General features: G+C 54.6%; 1 protein-coding gene and 1 long non-coding RNA gene across 2 annotated transcripts in view; one reads left to right on the top strand and one right to left on the bottom strand.

Moving 5' to 3' along the window:
* The window catches only part of Anks1a (ankyrin repeat and sterile alpha motif domain containing 1A), a 155,851-nt gene that overhangs the window by 59,439 nt on the left and 76,915 nt on the right, over positions 1-19,497 (bottom strand). Inside the window, 1 exon segment of the mRNA XM_013124329.3 lies at positions 10,276-10,862. Coding sequence (XP_012979783.1) covers positions 10,276-10,862 — 587 coding nt within the window.
* Positions 11,435-14,359, top strand: LOC121134271. The gene is made up of 2 exons (XR_005871340.1): positions 11,435-11,878; positions 12,590-14,359. It is a non-coding gene; the product is annotated as an uncharacterized LOC121134271 (long non-coding RNA).

Here is a 19,497-nt window from a genome sequence, read left to right as displayed (position 1 = left end):
AACCCTGGGCTGGAAGAGCTGTCTGCTGGGAGTCTGCAGCTGGGACCTGGGGCTGTAACAGACCGCCCACCCCGGCGGGGGAGGGCTCTGTGCTGCCTCTGCAGATTCCCAAGGAAGCCACAACGAGCTCCATGAATTGCTTTCCTGGAGTTATACAAAATAAAAGGCTTGTCCCCTTACCATCTGTCCAGGTAATCAATTAACTGCCACGTCAACCACATAGGGCCAATTACACTTGTCTGAGGACACTATCTATCCTCTCTGCCTTCATATGTAGTGCCTAGGAAACTCCTACTACAAACTCCACCCAGGGCCAGAGATGACTGAAGTCCCTATGTTTCATTCTGTAACTTGCTGGGGTGAAATCTGCAACTCATGTACCAGGCTCCTGGAGGACATATGTAAGACACGCCGTGCTTCAGGGGATGCATGTGAGACATACCAGGCAAGCTCCTGAGGCAGGACCTCACATGCGTACCCACCACCTCGGACGCCCTTTACACCTGACCTGTCACTGGCCCCTCTCACTGAGCCTTCCTCTTAGTGATTTTTAAGAACCCCTTCCCTTGTCTTAGAGCCCTGGAACTTGGGGTTCCATCTCTGCTGACCATGTGATAAGCTTGTGAAACTTCCTCCCTGAGATAGGGATGCAGGTCTGTCCTTCCAGCAGGACCCACCCAATGGAGAGCAGGATGGAGCCTAAGGAAGCATCGGGATTCAGATCCCATAGTCTCACGACTTAGAAGTAGGATGCCCGAGTATTTAAAGGCGCCAACGCAGTCTAAAAGAAAAACAACAAGCCAAACCAAACCCACGGAAAACGTGAGAAAAAGATGGCCAGCAGCACGACACGGAGGGAGCGGGAAGGGAAGCTAAGTCACAGAGCGTCTCTGTGATGCGTGAGTACAGGATGGATTTGAGATTTCTCTTACAGACAGACAGAAAGCAGCTGAATAATGCTGCTGGCTCCCTCTCCCAAGGCGCCACAGGCCAGCTTCGTCAAACCCTTTGTCCCATCCCTGGTTCTCTCCTGAAGACTAACAACAGGCATACAAGCCAGCCTGCTTATTTCCCCTTCCCTCCTCTCCCAGGCAGCTTCCTGGAGTGCCCATGCAAGACGCTCCACAACAGTGCCTGAGCCACAGCAGGCACTCAACAAACTAGCCTGATGAATAATTGCAAAGAAAAAAAAAAGAATAAAAAGTCTCCCACTGTGTCTCAGATGCAACTGTTTAGAATTATCTAAGGCAAATTACCCCAGTGCCAAAATTGTACAAACCCTTCCCATCCACAGCCTGGTGGTACTGTAACTACAAAACCAGAGTCAGGGTATGCACGTCCTAGGGTGTGAAAGCAGGGTGTGGCTGTGCATCCCTCTAATGTAACCGCTGCAATCTGAAGCCAGTGTGGGCTGCAAAGTAAGACCCTAAATACCCCGCACCCCCAAAACAGTCAGACAATGCTTCAGCGATTCTCAGCTCTGGACTAAAGGTCACATTTTAATCTTCTACTTACGAACTTACATGTATCACCAGAGTTTTTGTTTTGTTTTTTTGACACAGGTTTCTCTGTGTAGCCCTGGCTGTCCTGGAACTCGCTCTGTAGACCAGGCTGGTCTTGAACTCGCTGAGATCCGCCTGCCTCTGCCTCCCAAAGGAGTGCACCACCACCACCGGGCTTCACCAGAGTTTTGGGTTTACTGTTTAAAAAATAATGTCGGGGGCTAGAGAGATAGCTCAGAGGTTAAGAGCACTGACTGATCTCCCAGAAGACCTTGGGGACCTAGGTTCAATTCCCAGTTCTCATGTGGTGGTTACAATTTGTAACTCCAATTCCAGGGCATCTGGTATGCATGTGGTACACAGGTGTACACACAGACGAAACATTCATAAACACAAATCTCCAAAAACACACATGACAGCGCACACCTTTAACCCCAGCACTTGGGAGGCAGAGGCAGTGGACCTCTGTGAGTTTGATGCTACCTTGGTCTATGTAGTGAGTTTCAGGACAGCCAGGGCTACTTATCGAGGAGTACACTGTAATGTTCATGCTTGCCCATGCACACCCCACATACACAAACATACACACGGAGGGGGGAGGGAGGGACGGAGGAGGAGGGAGGGTAAATTCACCAACACCTCGGAACGTTTGCCCTGTTGTGGATGCTGCACCCAATGTCCCCACGTGGTGCCCCTGCCCCCCTCTTGCTGCAGGTGGGTGGCACTAAGTCTTTTATAAAGGATGGGCAGGCTCAGGAGGTGGCATGGGAGACAACGAGAGGCACAAGTGCCCTGAGGAGTGCAAACACTGTCACAAACACCAGAAGGAGAAACAGAGGGACAGCCCCGTGACGGAGACGGGAAGAAACAGGTAAAGAAAGCCCAGCAGTGAGGCCGCCCTGGGAGCGGGACATGAAAATGATCAGGAGAGCACAGGAGTGTGGGAGGGGAGCAGGCCTGGGAGCAACACGGCAGGCGGCCCCGACTTCCAGGCCAGCGTGCAGCTGTGACGGTGCAGGAGGCCAGTGGGAGATGTGGTCAAGCCCAGCCGGGACTCACGGGGGAGGCTGTGTGTGAGGAGAGAGGTGTGTGAGGAGAGAGGTGTGTGAGGAGAGAGGTGTGTGTGTGAGGAGAGAGGTGTGTGTGTGAGGAGAGAGGTGTGTGTGAGGAGAGAGGTGTGTGTGTGAGGAGAGAGGTGTGTGAGGAGAGAGGTGTGTGTGTGAGGAGAGAGGTGTGTGTGTGAGGAGAGAGGTGTGTGTGTGAGGAGAGAGGTGTGTGTGTGAGGAGAGAGGTGTGTGTGTGAGGAGAGAGGTGTGTGAGGAGAGAGGTGTGTGTGAGGAGAGAGGTGTGTGTGTGAGGAGAGAGGTGTGTGTGTGAGGAGAGAGGTGTGTGTGTGAGGAGAGAGGTGTGTGTGAGGAGAGAGGTGTGTGTGTGAGGAGAGAGTGTGTGTGTGAGGAGAGAGGTGTGTGAGGAGAGAGGCGTGTGTGTGAGGAGAGAGGTGTGTGAGGAGAGAGGTGTGTGAGGAGAGAGGTGTGTGTGAGGAGAGAGGTGTGTGTGAGAGAGAGGTGTGTGAGGAGAGAGGTGTGTGTGAGGAGAGAGGTGTGTGAGGAGAGAGTGTGTGTGTGAGGAGAGAGGTGTGTGTGAGGAGAGAGTGTGTGTGTGAGGAGAGAGGTGTGTGTGAGGAGAGAGGTGTGTGTGTGAGGAGAGAGGTGTGTGTGTGAGGAGAGAGGTGTGTGTGAGGAGAGAGTGTGTGTGTGAGGAGAGAGGTGTGTGAGGAGAGAGGTGTGTGTGAGGAGAGAGGTGTGTGTGTGAGGAGAGAGGTGTGTGTGAGGAGAGAGGTGTGTGTGAGGAGAGAGGTGTGTGTGTGAGGAGAGAGGTGTGTGAGGAGAGAGGTGAGGTGTGTGAGGAGAGAGGTGTGTGTGTGAGGAGAGAGGTGTGTGAGGAGAGAGGTGTGTGAGGAGAGAGGTGTGTGAGGAGAGAGGTGTGTGTGTGAGGAGAGAGGTGTGTGTGTGAGGAGAGAGGTGTGTGTGAGGAGAGAGGTGTGTGAGGAGAGAGGTGTGGGTGAGGAGAGAGGTGTGTGTGTGAGGAGAGAGGTGTGTGTGAGGAGAGAGGTGTGTGAGAGAGAGTGTGTGTGAGGAGAGAGGTGTGTGTGTGAGGAGAGAGTGTGTGTGTGAGGAGAGAGGTGTGTGAGGAGAGAGGTGTGTGTGAGGAGAGAGGTGTGTGTGAGGAGAGAGGTGTGTGTGAGGAGAGAGGTGTGTGAGGAGAGAGGTGTGTGAGGAGAGAGGTGTGTGAGGAGAGAGGTGTGTGAGGAGAGAGGTGTGTGAGGAGAGAGGTGTGTGAGGAGAGAGTGTGTGTGAGGAGAGAGGTGTGTGTGTGAGAGAGAGGTGTGTGAGGAGAGAGGTGTGTGAGGAGAGGTGTGTGTGAGGAGAGAGGTGTGTGTGTGAGGAGAGAGGTGTGTGTGAGAGAGAGGTGTGTGAGGAGAGAGGTGTGTGTGAGGAGAGAGTGTGTGTGTGAGGAGAGAGGTGTGTGTGAGGAGAGAGGTGTGTGTGTGAGGAGAGAGGTGTGTGTGTGAGGAGAGAGGTGTGTGTGAGGAGAGAGGTGTGTGAGGAGAGAGGTGTGTGTGTGAGGAGAGAGGTGTGTGAGGAGAGAGGTGTGTGAGGAGAGAGGTGTGTGAGGAGAGAGGTGTGTGTGAGGAGAGAGGTGTGTGTGTGAGGAGAGAGGTGTGTGTGTGAGGAGAGAGGTGTGTGAGGAGAGAGGTGTGTGTGTGAGGAGAGAGGTGTGTGAGGAGAGAGGTGTGTGTGTGAGGAGAGAGGTGTGTGTGTGAGGAGAGAGGTGTGTGTGTGAGGAGAGAGGTGTGTGTGTGAGGAGAGAGGTGTGTGTGTGAGGAGAGAGGTGTGTGAGGAGAGAGGTGTGTGTGTGAGGAGAGAGGTGTGTGTGTGAGGAGAGAGGTGTGTGAGGAGAGAGGTGTGTGTGAGGTGTGTGTGCACGCCATTTGTCGGTCCGCCTAACAGTTCCCAGATCTGACACAAGGAACCAGACGCAGAGCTGCCCGGAAATAAGAGTGACTTAAGCGGCATGAATTAATGCCTCGAATCTAGACCAATGGGAACTGAGAGGCTAAAGGCTGACTCCAGTGTGTACCAGGAAGCCACTTGAATAGACACTCCGGGCTCCGGGCTGTCCCCAGAGGTGGGGGGCCACACTCTTGTTTAGAGTGGGAGGGCTGTGCCCAGTATAAAGCACGCCTGTTCACACACCAAGGGACAATGCACACGCAGACCTGTGGCAAGCTTAGGGTCATCGGTGGAAGCGCTGACGCCCTGCGCACACCATGCCGCCTGCTGACTTCCCGGGGGCTGAGGCAGACAAAGCCTCTGTGGAGCCTGCACCAATCATCTCCCCTCTTGATGACATCATGCTAGCTCTAGGGGACAGCGCTGGAAACGGTGAAGCCTGGGGGCTTGGCCTGGAAGGGTGCTCTTCCTGCCACCACTCCAGAGAAGGGACCAGGCTGAGGGTCCCTCAGGCACGACTTCAGACTAAAGCATGGCGTCCCCCAAATGGGTGTCCCTAAGCAGGAGTCATGGCCAGCCGGTGTGGAGAGGACGGCGGCTTTCCTGCTCCCCACCGTCTCCCTCCTGTTTAATATTTATGACAGCTGCTGATTACAAAACACAAATTTATCACTTAGGCCTTCAGCCAAGTGTTCCCTGACTCAGACGTTTGCACTAAGTAGACAAGCAGCCTGGTGTGGTTTTCTCTTTCACAATCTTCGATCCCATTCAAAGGCAGGCACGTGGGGGCCTCGCTGACCTCGCTCACAGGCGTTTATATGTCAGACACAGCCCGAGCAGGCATCTGTTCTGTCCTCACAGCCGCACCCACTTCTGAGGGGCCTACACCTGCAGGCTCACCAACTACACGGTCAACGGTTACGGGAAATAAAAGCCGATGCCCACACTTCCACACACACCGACTGTTCTCACTGTCTACGTCACAGAGTTAGACAACAGTTCACACAGAGCCTCACTTTCTTAGGCATCATAAGTAATCCAGAGACGGCATGACGCCTGCAGCGGTGTGTGACAAGGCTGAAGGCTCCACCGTCTGACGCGAGGGCCCTTGGTATCCTCGGGACTTGCGGCACGGCGGGGCTGGTTTATAGACGATACGGCGTGCAGACATTTACTTCTGGCGGTAGCTGCTTTTGTTGCTGCTTATGTGGCTGTGTGCAGGAGACAGGACAGGACCATCTAGGACACTCGGGTACTGAAACTGCCGCCCTCCCTGGCAGAGTGCAGCCCTGGAGCCTCTCCTATGCCTGGGAGTGGGAGAAGCTTTGAGCTCTGAACTCCCCGACCCCCACCCCCATCTCCACTCAAGCATCGCAAACGAAAATGAGTTTGCCAGAGCTGTGCTCTTTGTTCCAGCACAAAGCCAACTACACTTGCTTAGGGATGACACAAATAAGGTCCCCACTTAGGAAAGATGTCACATTCCACTGAAGAGACTAGGTAATGGCATTACTGCTGGGCACGGCGGCACACATCTGCAATACAGGACTTCACAGGCGCACTCCAGCAGGAGGACTACTGTGAGTTCAAGGCCAGCGCGGGCAACAAATGAGATGCTCAGACAACAACGAGAAAAGCCAGCACTTATTTACACGAACAGTAGCAGCGCTGAGCATCTCGGTGGCAGGCAGGCTGCAGGGATGGTGACAAGCCACAGCGGGGAACCCATGCTTGAGGGCAAAGGAGGGACGAGAACCCGGGCAGACAGAACTGCTACTGGAAAAGGCCCCTCGTAGGGACAGTGGCCTTTACTGGAGGGACCCAGCCAGCCTAGCCCTCCCTGGGACTGTCAACGCAGGGCCTACGGGCAGGTTAACAAGGATGAGGGAAGGACTGGAAAGGAAGCAGGAATGTGGTGGGCACGGCCTCTCGGAAGCCCAGCAATGCTACTGCAGCTGTACAACTCAGCACTGAGCCTTCAGATCCCAGGGGACTGAGACACCCTGACGGCAGAACATTGCACTAGCATGCACAGGGTGCTGTGGTAGATTCCTACCAACATACACACAAGGGGCAGGGACGATATTGAGCTCCAGCTCCAAGTGCTACCTGTTATGGGAAGCTATCTACAAGGCTTGGTTATTGAGAAGTAAATTATAAACCAGCAAACACACAAACCCAATTTGGCTATGTCACAGATATTTACAGAGGTCACCTGCGGTGGAGGTGCACAAGGTTTTCCCCTCTCGGCACCTAAGCTTCCGTCACACACAGCTTCCCAGTTTACCCTCCAGGGAGCTGCAGGCGTCAAGACAACAGGCTCCAACATGGCTGGAGAGCCCAGACAACAGCCCCTGGAGTTTGGCATCAGAGGCCCCTTTAGGTAGAGCTCTTTAGTAAGCAAACTCCATTACTTCTTGGTTGACAAGACTAGCAGGACACAAGAAAAAGCTAGTGTCGCTAATGGCTGCTCTTCCGGAGGGTGACCTTTGCTGGGTCAGCACTCAGAAGGCATCGTGCCGGGGGCAGGTCACCACGGGCTGCATCGCAGACGTAAGCAGCATGACCCCAAACCCATGAGCTGAGCATGCTCCCAGCCAGAGCCTCCTCCATCAGCCAACCAGCCCCGCTGGTCACGGTATACAAGATGCTGAATCCCCCCCCCCCCACCTCCTCTCAGAAGAGAAGAAGGCTCACTAACTTCTCAAAGATCAACAGGGGTGTTGCCTGGCTCTGTGGCAGTGGCGAGCCAGGTGGGAAGACAGTGACTTGGCCACCACCTGAGGGTCACCCGCAAAGAGCACTGCCTTCCCCAAGGTTCGCAGACAGTCGAGGTTCAGTCCTGTTCTCCAAAGTTCCAGGAAGGGACAGTACCTCAGTCTGCCATGTAGCTACCCCTCCTTGGGCATGCCAGGAGCTGAGCTAGGCATTCACACACGTCCCTACCTGGCCTGTTTCACAATAAAGGACAATAACCCCGAGGACACATGGGAGCGTCACGGGCTGTGGAGGGGACGATGGCAATGGTCACCAGATCCGCAGAGGCCCACAACGTCTCCACTGTGCACTGTATTCTACGAGCGCCCGCCAGGCCAGGCGCTATCTTCTTCAGAGCTGCTTCCCCAAGACAGCAGGTCCAAAGTTCAACAAGGAAAGCTCAGAAGCTCGGGGTGTGTCCGTGCAGTCTCAAGGTCCTGACCAGGGTAGGATGGGCACAGCCAGCACCGAGGCCCTCAGGTGGGACAGCCCGCCAGAGGCTTGTCTTCAGGACCAGTCAGGGGACACTTGTGAATTTTTTTTTAGACAGAGGAATCCACAAAAACAAGCAGATTATGGCTCACAGGCAATGCTGAGGGGCTGGGGCTGTAACTCAGTGGTACAGGACTCAACTGGCATGTGGGTTCTATCCCCAATACTGCAAAATGTGCGTCCATCCTCAACACGGCATGAAAGACTGCCCCAGGACTAGCAAATGCAGCTCCATTTCCAGCACTGGACAGGCTGGTCCCAGGACCACCTCATGTGGGTCCGTACCCAGAACAGCACACAATGTCGCTGCACCACCCCCAGCATGCCTCTGAGATTTTGCAAGCAGGGCTCAAATGTATGAATTCTTTCATAACGGCTCAACCACCTTCACATTTTTTTTTCAGATTTAAAATACAGCAACGTAGCCCGGTACGGCGGTGCACATCCGCAGTAGCAGGACTCCAGTTCAAGGTCAGCCTGGGCTACACGACGAGCCCAACCAACAAGCCTGCCAGGCGCAGCAGCCGTGCTGCCAGTGCTGGAGACGAGACTCACTGCACAAGCCCAGAGCCCAGTGCTGGAGACGAGACTCACTGCACAAGCCCAGAGCCCAGTGCGGCGGCTCTCACCTGCGGTCCCAACACTCGAGGGCCTTACATGTGAGGCCAGCCTAGGACACATAGTAGAACCCCATCTTAGAAGAAAGGTAGGTGTGTGTGTGTGTGTGTGTGTGTGTCTTCTGCAAAGGTGCTAACAGCACAAAAACCTCATCATCACATTCCAGAGCAGAAAAACCTGGTACAGGTCTGAGTGGCCAACTTCACTAAGGCTGGGCACTGCCGTGGTGATCTGGCTTGTTCTCCAGGAGGAAATACAAAGTGGAAATACATAGGACTGCCCGGCGATGCCACGTCTGAGCGGAGTGTGAGTGCCTGTCTAGCGCTCTGGACATCTTAGGATGAGGACACCTACGAGAGGCAGTCTGAAGAGGAAGAATTCACGGTCCTTCGACACTGTCTTCACGCGGTTCCCATCTTTCGCCTCGCCCTTGCTTGGTCCTCTCTTGGGTCCCAAGTCCGCTTTCTTCCCTGTCAGCCCCCATCCACGCTTGCACACGCTAGGAACCCAATGCCCCCCCTTCCCAGCTCCAGCAAATGATCTGTTCACATTGTGTCTTCACTGTGTGAGCCTCAATCTGGCGTGAACCAAAGGAGCTATTAGTTCCTTGACTCCAGTCTAATCCCACTTTCCATGGTCTTTCTGGAAAGCTCTCTCCCACACTCATGGCCGGCTACCCTGTTTACTGCTCGACTATGTCTCCACCCCACTCTGGCGCTGACCTGATGACGTTCTGAGGGACATCTTCTTACACGCACCCTCTCCAGTGTCATCTGGGGGGCCCAGGAGCAACCGCACACAGTAATTTCCCTCTAGTGCCTGGCGCCTCTCTGAACGAGCCCACCAAGGCTTTACCTAAGCAGTGAAAAATCTTTTGCACAGGGATTCCTGTGTCTGCCTCAACAGTCCTAAGACTGGTCTTGTCTGGAGATAAGGAGCAGGAGGAGCTGCCTCGCCCTGCCCCACACTGCGAGTGGGAATAGGCTCTCGTTTACATAACTTTGCATCGCAACCCCATCAAGCTGGGTTTGAGGGCTACAGAATGTTCTCAGGCACATGGCAACTGTACCGCCCTCTCCTTTCAGGGATTGCTAAAGGCATCCCAAGTTTGTTCCTGGGAGCCAGGCTGGGTCCCCCTCAGAGGCAGCTCTACCCCAGCAAGCAGACTGTGAGGCGGCCACTTCAGCATTCCCGGGGTATTTGCCAACCTTTCAGACACATGCTCTTCTGCTTAGTAGGACGCTCCAAAGGCCTCTGGGAAAATACTCGGTTCTACCTCCAAACGTCCAGTAACAGTGGTTAAGAAGAGCCCGAGGTCTCACGCCAGAAATGCTTTCTCCTCCCCCATCTTTGCCTAACGGAGCTGGGAATGTGGGACAGGCTGCATGCATCTGCTGGGAGCGGCTTCTGGATCTCAAGAACATGGCAAGAATAGCCAGGAGGGACCCAGAATAGAACACCCCTCCCCGGAGCCCCTCACAGCAGCTTCTTCCCAAGCGTCGTCCCCCATCTGTCCGTGCGGCCCCCCAACCCCCCACCTGCTGTCACCGCTAAGCCTGCTCTCCCCTCTGCCTCTCCAAGGACCGGCAGGAAGTGCCCCGGCTGGCTCTCCTGAAGTAACTTCAGAACGAGGCAGGCAGATGGGCTCCAAATGTTCCCAAACACGTGTCATTTCTAGGAACTGCCCTCCCCCAGCCCTGCCCTGCCCGGCTGGGCCTCCACCCTCAGGTTTAACTATTCCGGGACCCGTCCTCCGGGACCTAGGCGTCTTGGAGCTTGCCACAGTAACTATCGTAAGGTCCTGGTCCCAGAAGCCAGCACATGGGGAGCTGAAGTGGGCTACAAACCCGGTCAGGCAGCCCGAGTTCTCTGTGGCGTCAAAACAGCCTTACCTCATCCCACTCGGAGGCAAATGAAGGTGACTTCTCCAGCCTCTTCTTCCCGATGCTGCAGTTGGAGAGGGACTCGCTGCGGCTCCCCATCGTGGTGTCCTCCGTGGGGGAGCAGGTCAGGAGGTCAGAGTCAGACTTAGACAAACTGCGGCTGAGTTTGAGCTCAGCTTTCGGCTTGCTGGTGGGAGGGGCTCGGCTTCTGGCCGCGCTCTGGTCGCCGTCTTCCTCAGCACCAGCAGGGTGCAGAGGTACCGTGTGAGTCAAAGTCTGGAGGTGTGCTCGGCTGGCTGGGGCAGTCAGGCCTGCGGGAAAGCCCACTCGCTCGCTCTGGTCCAGGACGCCGGGCTGTGGGTCTCCAGTGGCTTGCACGCCCGGCTCCCCTAGCTGCATGCTGGCCTCGTGGCAGGCGTCTTGCTGGGGGGACTCTGGGTGGTTCTGGCTGGGGGCAGTAAGCAGCTGGAAAGGGTCCTGCCCCACCTCGCACACTGGGGAGGAGCCGTGGAGGAGGCCTGAGAACTGCTCCGGGACCTGCCCGTCCTGCCCCTCCACAGAGTCCTGGCTCCGGCTGATGCTGCTCCGCCTGTGGTCTTGGAGTGGACAAAGAGAAATAAAAAATTAAACGTGGCAAAACGTTCCTGTGCGGTGCGTGGTGCAGAGCAGAGTTCACATCAGGGAGGAAGAGAGAGGTTGTTGGGTCGGCTGAGGGGAGGGAGAGAACAGAACGGGGGAAGGAGAAAACAGTTTCATATTGTTCATGTTCAATTGGTACCCACAGTCAGAACGTTTATGAAATTCCAAACGCTGGCCCGAAACGCTGCCTGGCAGCCATCCCCCTGCTAGACCTCTGTTAACATTAGCGACCAGACCTTGCTATATAAGGTCAGGAGAAGCGCTGACTGCAGACAGACAGGACACACGTAAGGACAGAACGAGGGACAGGGAGCAAGAGTGCGCCAGTGAGAGTGACTCCTGGGACACTGGATACATTTCCATAAAGGCCACAGGGTTATTTAGAGCCGCCCGCCCTCCCTTCCTCTGGCAAGCGGCTGCAGGGGAAAAGGGAGGTCATGATCACAACCTGCAACTTCTGGAATCCCTTAACTGAAAGTGCAAAACAAACGGAGGGTGGGCGGGCGGGGGAAGTGGCTGCTTCCTTTCTCCTCCGGGCCACTCAGATCCACATCCACGCCTCGTCCTTCCGCAGGAACAGACTTTCCCCTTTCTTTCTTTCTTCTTCTTCTTCTTTTTTTTTTTTTTTTTTTTGGTGAACGTGTGAGCCTCACTCCTGCCAAGGCCTCCCAGCTGCTCATATTTGTTTAAGTTTAACCTTAGCTGATCCACTGGAAAAGGAAACAGTCTAGTTTGTCAAGCCAGGAGACAGCTGCTGCTCTTTGGAGACCTCCCTTACACCCTGGAAATCTGACGCTGCTAGTTCCCGAGGCCAAATACTACCACGCTCTCAAAACCTCCTGCCATAAAGCAGCGTAAACAATCGGCCAAGTCCACGTCTTACATCAGTGCCACCGCGGGACACCCTGTGGGAACTCAGTACTGGGACAGATTTTCACTCGTGCCATCAGCTGAGGCAACAGCACAGCCGGAAGTAAGTCACGCTCCAAAGCCATTGTTCATCTATATGCATGGTCGTGGCTCCTAGTCTTCTACGGGCATGGAATCAAAGAATTCCCTGATCTGCCCAAACAGCCCAAGATGTAGCTGCTGATGAGGCTGGGGCACCGCAGAACAGGGTGTGTGGTTCAGCGTTTTCACGGATGAGCGATCCGTGGCCCCAGGAATGGCGTGCTTTGCCCGGGGTGGCTGGCGGGGGTTCACCCAGGAGGGAGAACTGCTCTGCCCCTCTCCGGCCACGTGCCCAGAGTGCTGAGCCTCGGCAGGTCGGACTGCACGATGCTTAGAAAGCCCTTTACCGCCACGACAGTCCCTGCGTCCGGTGATGACACCTGTCCCTTGGCTGCTGTACAGTGGCGCCTGGCATCTCTTCTGCAGCAGAGTGCCGCCCCCATTCCTCACTTTCCTGCTTACACCCTGGAGCGGTACGGCCTTTAAGGAGGCTCAGTACGTAACACTGGGCAGGTGGGGAGAAGGGTGCAGACCACCGGCGTGTTATATACACGAGGTGCTGCAACAGTTTCCACAAGCTGATGCCAGGGTCTCATAGGGCTGGCTCTGCTGAGAAAGCCTCTACAGGCCCCAACAACCAGCTCACTCCAGGTGCCTGCACCGCTCAGCTCTGGGCAGGTCTGCAGGGCAGAGGAGGGGCAGCCAACTCACTCATTACAGGCTCCCATTACAGATCCACGGGAACCCAGAAGTATGAACTTCACCGCCTCCCTCCTTTACATCTGACCACTCTGGACTTTCAGTTTCCTTTCACTAACCCTGACCCTGACGAGGTGTGAACAACTTGAATGAGTTCTCCAGGTGGAAAACGCAGGAGAGCAAGTGAGAGAGAGTGTTCCAGTCAGTGTAACTGAGGCCTGAGCAAGCCTGGACTTCACAGCTGCAAGCAGCCAATGGGTACTCAGGACAAAAGGGCCTGGGGACCGCATTGGGGACTACAGAGAAGACAGCACACAGCCGTCTAATGGACGTCCCAGTTTCTAGTGCTTTCCTTGGAGAGGCTGTGGATCTGCCGACTGTCCCATGCTCCTGCCCCAGGTGCAGCAAGGGGCCTGGACTGCAGGGCGGGGGGTTCATGCCCTTGCTCCTGTGCGGCAGGCTCCGGGCTCTTGGGTCACCATTCGCCGGTGTGAAGGGACAACAGGAGAGCCCCACAGCCCAGCACTGGGAGACTTCTTGGCTCACCAGGCTGGCAGGGCTCAAAACCCAAGTGAGAGAAGGTTCTGGCCGCTTACTGGGGAGCTGACAATGAAGGCCTTCAGACAGTCACTCATTCATGCCAGCCATCAATGAAGAAAGGGAAGCAGATGCCAACCCCAGAGAGACGCCAGGGGAAGGCTGTGTGGGCAGAGAGAAGGGATGGAGAGCTGCACAGGGGAAGAACCTCTGCGTGTCACAGACAAAACAACCTGCGAGTCTGTCACACCGCGAAGACACCTCGGCTCTGGAAGAGCTAGCTCCTCAGGGCACAAGAACTTCGGTGTGTGTGTCTGCCTGACCCTCTCCTCCCTCTTTCTGTGCACTGAGACAGCGTCTTGCTAGGTGGCCCTGGCTAGCTTAGAACTCTGTCGTCCAGGCTGGCTTCACACTTGCTATCCGGCTCAGTACTGAGACTAGAACTGCACGCCACAATAATGCCTGGCTGTGTCCCCACAAGCCAGACCTAACCTAAGCACGCTGGCCTAAACCACTTTTCTATCCCTGGAATAATGACCAAGGCAATGAATAGAAGAAACCGAGGGCTTAATTCTGAACCACAAGCGTGAGGCAGAGAGTGAACTAGAAATGGTTTACGCTTTCATAGCTGCCATACCTCCTCCAACAAGGCCACACCCAAAAAATGCCACCAACTGGGGACCAAGGGCTCCAAGGTCCGGGCTATGGAGGACAGCGGATTCAAACCATCACACGGTGCAAGTCTGTAATTCAGTTCAGGGTGCTGAGGCAAGAGGACTGCTTTGAGTTCAAGGCCAGTCAGGCTCACAGCAAGCCAGAAAGAGCACTGAAGACACGTGTGCCCAGCAGTCCCGGCACAAGGCTGCACTGTTCTTGCGGGCACATGCTTTCTCCAGGAGACACGGTCACTACCACAACCCTGATCCAAAGGAGTCCATTCCGGCCCATACAACCTGAGAACGGAAGAGAATTCGAGTGGGAGCCAAGAGGTGCAAGAGACAGCCCATCCCAGTGACTCCCCTCGGGTCTATTTCAGACAGGACAGCTGGGATGCGTGGAGGCTGCTCTGGGACACTCTGGTGTGAGTGGTCACCTCCTGTCTCTGCAGTGCCTCTAAGTGATGAGACGGTAAGGGTGGACTCAGTGGACTAGGACTTATGTCCCAGCTCTAACAACACTGGACATCCATAGCCATATTTTTTCTCTTCTGTAGCTGCTGTAATGTTCAGCCTGTTCGAGTCTCAAAGACACAACTAAGTTATTCCTCCATAGATTTACTTCACTCTGCTGTCTCCCCCAGACTCCCCCCCGCTCACCCCGCTGTCTCCCCCAGACCCCCCTGCTCACCCCGCTGTCTCCCCCAGACCCCCCTGCTCACCCCGCTGTCTCCCCCAGACCCCCCTGCTCACCCCGCTGTCTCCCCCAGACCCCCCTGCTCACCCCGCTGTCTCCCCCAGACCCCCCTGCTCACCCCGCTGTCTCCCCCAGACCCCCTGCTCACCCCGCTGTCTCCCCCAGACCCCCTGCTCACCCCGCTGTCTCCCCCAGACCCCCTGCTCACCCCGCTGTCTCCCCCTGGTCCCCCTGCTCACCCCGCTGTCTCCCCCTGGTCCCCCTGCTCACCCCGCTGTCTCCCCCAGACTCCCCCCTGCTCACCCCGCTGTCTTCCCCAGGTCCCCCTGCTCACCCTGCCGGTTCCCCCAGATTCCCTTGGTAAACTCTGCCCATCCAGCTGGTTCCCAAGGCTTCCCTTTAGGAAGCTCTGTTCTCTGTGTCCATGGCACTTTAGACTTCCCAACCACCATGAAGAACTGGTGTCTCTTATTTACACAGAAGCTGATATTTCAAGAAGGTAAAGGACCCTGAAGGTAACTGACCAAAAGGTAGTGAGCAAGAGTTCAAATGCCAGTCTCTGCACCTGGCGTCCCGGACACAGGGTTAATGGCGTCCACGTGCTCATTTTCCTCTGCTTCCTTGACCTGGAACTTTTAGACAGGCTCAGCCACCGGGATAAAGGCTGCGGTCACTGCTTCACTCCAGGTTGGTGTGAAACTTGTGACCCTCTTGTCCTGCCCGCCCCCACCTCAGCATAGTGCAGACTGCAGAGTCACAGACTCAGTGCTTAGGGACTATCTCCTGCACAAGCTGATGACCTGAAAGTGCACAGCCGCCAGGATTGTGACCAGCAGGAAGCAACAGGTCCCAGCCCCTGGAAAACACAAGCCCTGCGCTCAATTCGGCGGGGATCTTCGGCTCGCTGCTGCCTCTATCCTTCCTCTCGGCTCAGCTCTTCTAATCTTAGCATCTCTCCTGGTCTTCTGACTCCTGTCTCTGGCTGTTATGGGCACACAGTCAGTCTCCTAGAACACAGAGCACTCATATTTCACTTAGCATCTTCCCTCAGTCACGGCCTTCCAGCTCCTCACGTTTTCTGGTTACGTTTCAGGCAGGCTAGAAACCTCAGGCTCACCCCCGTAGGCAGCTCTTGCTCACCCACGCTTGCTCCCTCGGCGACTCCCTCCTGTCACCCTGCTCCCACTCCTTCCTCCTCCCCATAGCTTCCTCCTGTCCCTCTAGGAGAGATTCTAGCTATCCTCAGAGATTCGTGAAGATTCCTGCCTCCAGCTTTTCCTGCGCCAAGACTCCCAAATTCTAGCTTCTTTACAGTCCGGCTCCTATGCTGTCACCCACTCCTAAAGTTTCAACAGTACCGCTCTGTCTCTGGGATACAGACTGACATTTGAGACCCAACGCTCTATGACAAGTTCTCTTTGTTCCAGCCAAACTGGAGCACTGGCGGAGCTCCAGGCCCTCTCCACCTCCTCCCCCCCTCCCCCACTGCGAAGTGTGCCACACCCCTGCCTGGAACCTCAGGCCAGCTCCCTCCCCAGTCTCGGGCTTGGGCCTGGCTCAGACCCTCTCTTCATAAAGCTAACTCTGACCTCTGAGGTGGACATAATTTGTCTCACTTCTGAACATCGAACTGCCCTTTTTTTAAATCACTTTCATAGGAATCTAAGATATTCTTCCCCCTTTCAACTGTTTTCTCTATTTATCACACATGCCCATGTGTATAAATAGCTGTCAAAACATTTTGTGGAAGAAAATGCGGGCACCACATCCACAAGGTTTATTCAACCCAAAGCAGCAGTCGTGTGAGGGAGGCGGGCCCAGCCTGGCTATGTCAGGAGTCTAAGTCACAGGCTGGGAGGCGCTGCCCATTTTCACACGCAGGCACGAGCACTTCTGCTATGAAAAGCCAGTCTGGACTTCCAGGTAAAGACAGGGACTGGACACTGGCCCAGTTTCCTTTTCTCTTCCTGAAGTCTGACCTAAACAACAGCAGGAAAGCCACGCTGAGAATGAGAGAGGCCAGGCTGCTGGGAGTCACCGAGGCTCAGGTACAGGATCCAAGGGAGAACTGGGGGGACAGGTCCCTCCCCTTGGGAGAGATCAGCCCTCTTACTCAGGTGCATGGTTCTCAGGGACATCAGCTCGACCACCCTGAACTCAGAACTCTGGCAGCACCGCACATGCACTGCTGCCCATATATCAGCCATGGCTGCTAATGCTAAGCACTCGGGAGGCAGAGGCAGGCGGAATTCTGTGAGTTCAAAGCCACCCTGGTCTACCAGAGCGAGTTCCAGGACAGCCATAGCTAAAGAGAGAAACTCTGTCTCAAAAAGCAACAACCAAAGCCAGAAACAAAGAAAGAAAAATTTCATGTACATGTCCCATGCCGACTGACCCAGGCCCCAGTGCTAATTTTATTTTTTTTCCCTGGAAAATTGTTTTGCAATTCATATGCTGTATCTGTGAGTGCGGGCCACGTGTGTGCCGGTGGCCAAAAGGGCCAGAAGAGGGCGCTCTCCCTGGAGTAACAGGTGGCTGTGAGCAGGGTGGTGCGGTGGCCGGGAAGCAAGCCTGGGACCTCTTCCACAGCAGCCTGGCGTCGTAACCACGAGCCACATCTCTGTGGAGCGTCTGGTGGCGCTAACATCACAGCGACAGTGCACTGGGGGGGAGGGTGGGGGTGGGGGTGGTCTTCTCACTCTGCCTCCTGCTAGTAGAGAAACACAATGCATATACGGTATTCCTGCAGCAACACGGTTCACAACAGAGAGACCCTGAAAACCGAGAAGGGCTATTTAGCAGCGATTAAGAAAGAATGAGCTGACACTTAAGAACAAAGACAAAATTGGACCTGTGATCTACTCAGACAAGTACAAAAAGCAAATTCTCAAGGTCATTTGTCCCATGCGACTTCATTCTGGGTTAAATGCAAGTCGGACTACCTCACAGCCATTACTGCATGCATTACTTCATGCATTACTACACGGAGACAGCAATGGCCTGGGTGGACCATGCCTCCACACACCCCAGCAATCCTGAGAACAAAGAGTCACAGGTCTGAGCAGGCCATCCCTATTTATCTTGTTCTTTTTGGTGAGTATATTCCAGTTTAATTAACAAGGCATTTCAAAAGTATCTCCCGTTCACCCCACACTCTGTCTCATTAATATTAACATAAACATAACCTCTGGGAAAGAGACCAATTAGTTCATAAAAGCTGCATATGAAAATGACATTAATGGAAAAGGAGAGAGGACTTATGTGAACTAAGCCTCCGCAGGGTGCTGACTGCCTCCCTTCTGAGCCAGTGGTTTCTGCTTGCTGACAGGACAGTCAGGGCTTCTGAGAGACCAGAAAGTCCACCTCACAGTTAATGTCTCACTGCTTGTCTGCAAGCTCCAGTGCGCCACACCAACGGGCAGGCCTGCAGGGTGCAGGGAGGGTGCTACGCACACCGTGCTCAATTAAACAGCTGCTCGCGGCACCTCTCAACAGTCAAACGGGACAGAGAAGCCAGGAGCGAAGGGGCGGTCATGAGATTGAGTCTTGTTCTGAGAACCAGGAGAACTCCTGACCTCGGGACAGAAAATCCCCACCAAGGACACCTGGCAGCCAGGAGACAGCCTCACGGGGAGAGCTGCGGTTCCTTCCCCTTCACGTGAAAGGCTGATCGAGCTGTGAGCAACCATCCCACCTGAGCCTTTCAGAGAATCACCCCAGCCCTCATGGAGCACCATCTTCAAATGCAAAGTCCGAGTACAGGCCTGCTTTGCCAGAGTTAATTTCCATGATCTTTTTAGAGAGGGGCTCACACTATAGCCCCACCCAGTCTTGAACTCTGGAGTTCACAGTAACCCCTTGCCTCCGTCTGCAGAGCACTGGGATTACAGGTGTGATTGGTACCAGAACTGTGCCTGCTCTACATTAAGAATGCACCCACAGGGTGGGCAAGCTCATACAGCCAAGACACCAGAGCCTCCCAAACGGTGGGACTCAGCACCAACCCACACCAACCGACCCAGTGTGAGCATGCATGGAAATCAGCAGCCTGGTTCTGAGTGTACATGGCAAGAATAAGGACCGGAAAACTCAAGATGCTTCTGGAATAACAGCAATGTTACAAAGGCAATTTAACGAAGTAAAAGATATTTCAACACAGTGCAGACACAGCTGGACATGCAAAAGTTACCTCAAAATGGGTAGCACCAGCAAGACAGAACTCAAAGCTAGAGCATTTCTAGAAGAAAGTACAGAAAAACACACCCCTGGGGCTAGGGGATGGCTCATTTAGTAATGTGCCTGCTGTGTGCACATGAGAGCAGAGTCAGAATCTTGGGCATCCCCCGAGAAAATGCCACATATGGTATTCGAGGCTACAGCAGCAGCTGAGGGTGGGGCAGCACAGCCAGGGGGACCCCCATGGTCCACTCTAGTCCAGTTAGCAGCCCCTTCATCAGGAGACCTTGTCTCAAAACTATAAGGTGGAAAGGGTGTGCCAGCACACACCTTTAACCCCAGCCTTGGGGAAGTAGAGGCTGGTGGATCTCTGTGCTCAAGCCAGCATCGTCTATGTAGAAGCTTCAGGCTCGCCAGGGCTACACAGCGAGCCTCTGTCTTAGAACTGAGAGTGGAGAACAACCAAGGAAGACACTTGACACCAGCCTCCGGGTTCCGCAGCAAGACCCACACACACTTGTACATGCAAGATCAGGCAAGCCCCGCCCCCAAGACTTACGACCGTATCCATCAGAAAGAAGAAAAAAGAAAAGAAAGAACAAATTGAACTTCTCCATAATTAAGATCTCAAAAGCCACTGTAACAGTGTCAATACACTGAGAGAGAAGCACGTTTGAAGAAAAGCACTCAGGGAACGAAGCTGTCAGCACTGTGGTGGCGTAGGCCTGTAAACCTAGTGAGCTCCTGAGAGGCTGAGGCAGGGGAATCACTGACAGTTCAAGGCCAACTTGGGCTATAATAATAAGACCCTGTCTCAAAATCTTAGAAAACAAAAACAAAAATGTCTAAAAGAAATGAATAAACAAAGCAATTTCA

Source organism: Mesocricetus auratus, unplaced genomic scaffold (assembly GCF_017639785.1).
Source record: "Mesocricetus auratus isolate SY011 unplaced genomic scaffold, BCM_Maur_2.0 Super-Scaffold_100027, whole genome shotgun sequence".
Lineage (NCBI taxonomy): Eukaryota > Metazoa > Chordata > Mammalia > Rodentia > Cricetidae > Mesocricetus > Mesocricetus auratus.
This window is presented reverse-complemented; position numbering and strand designations above follow the sequence as displayed.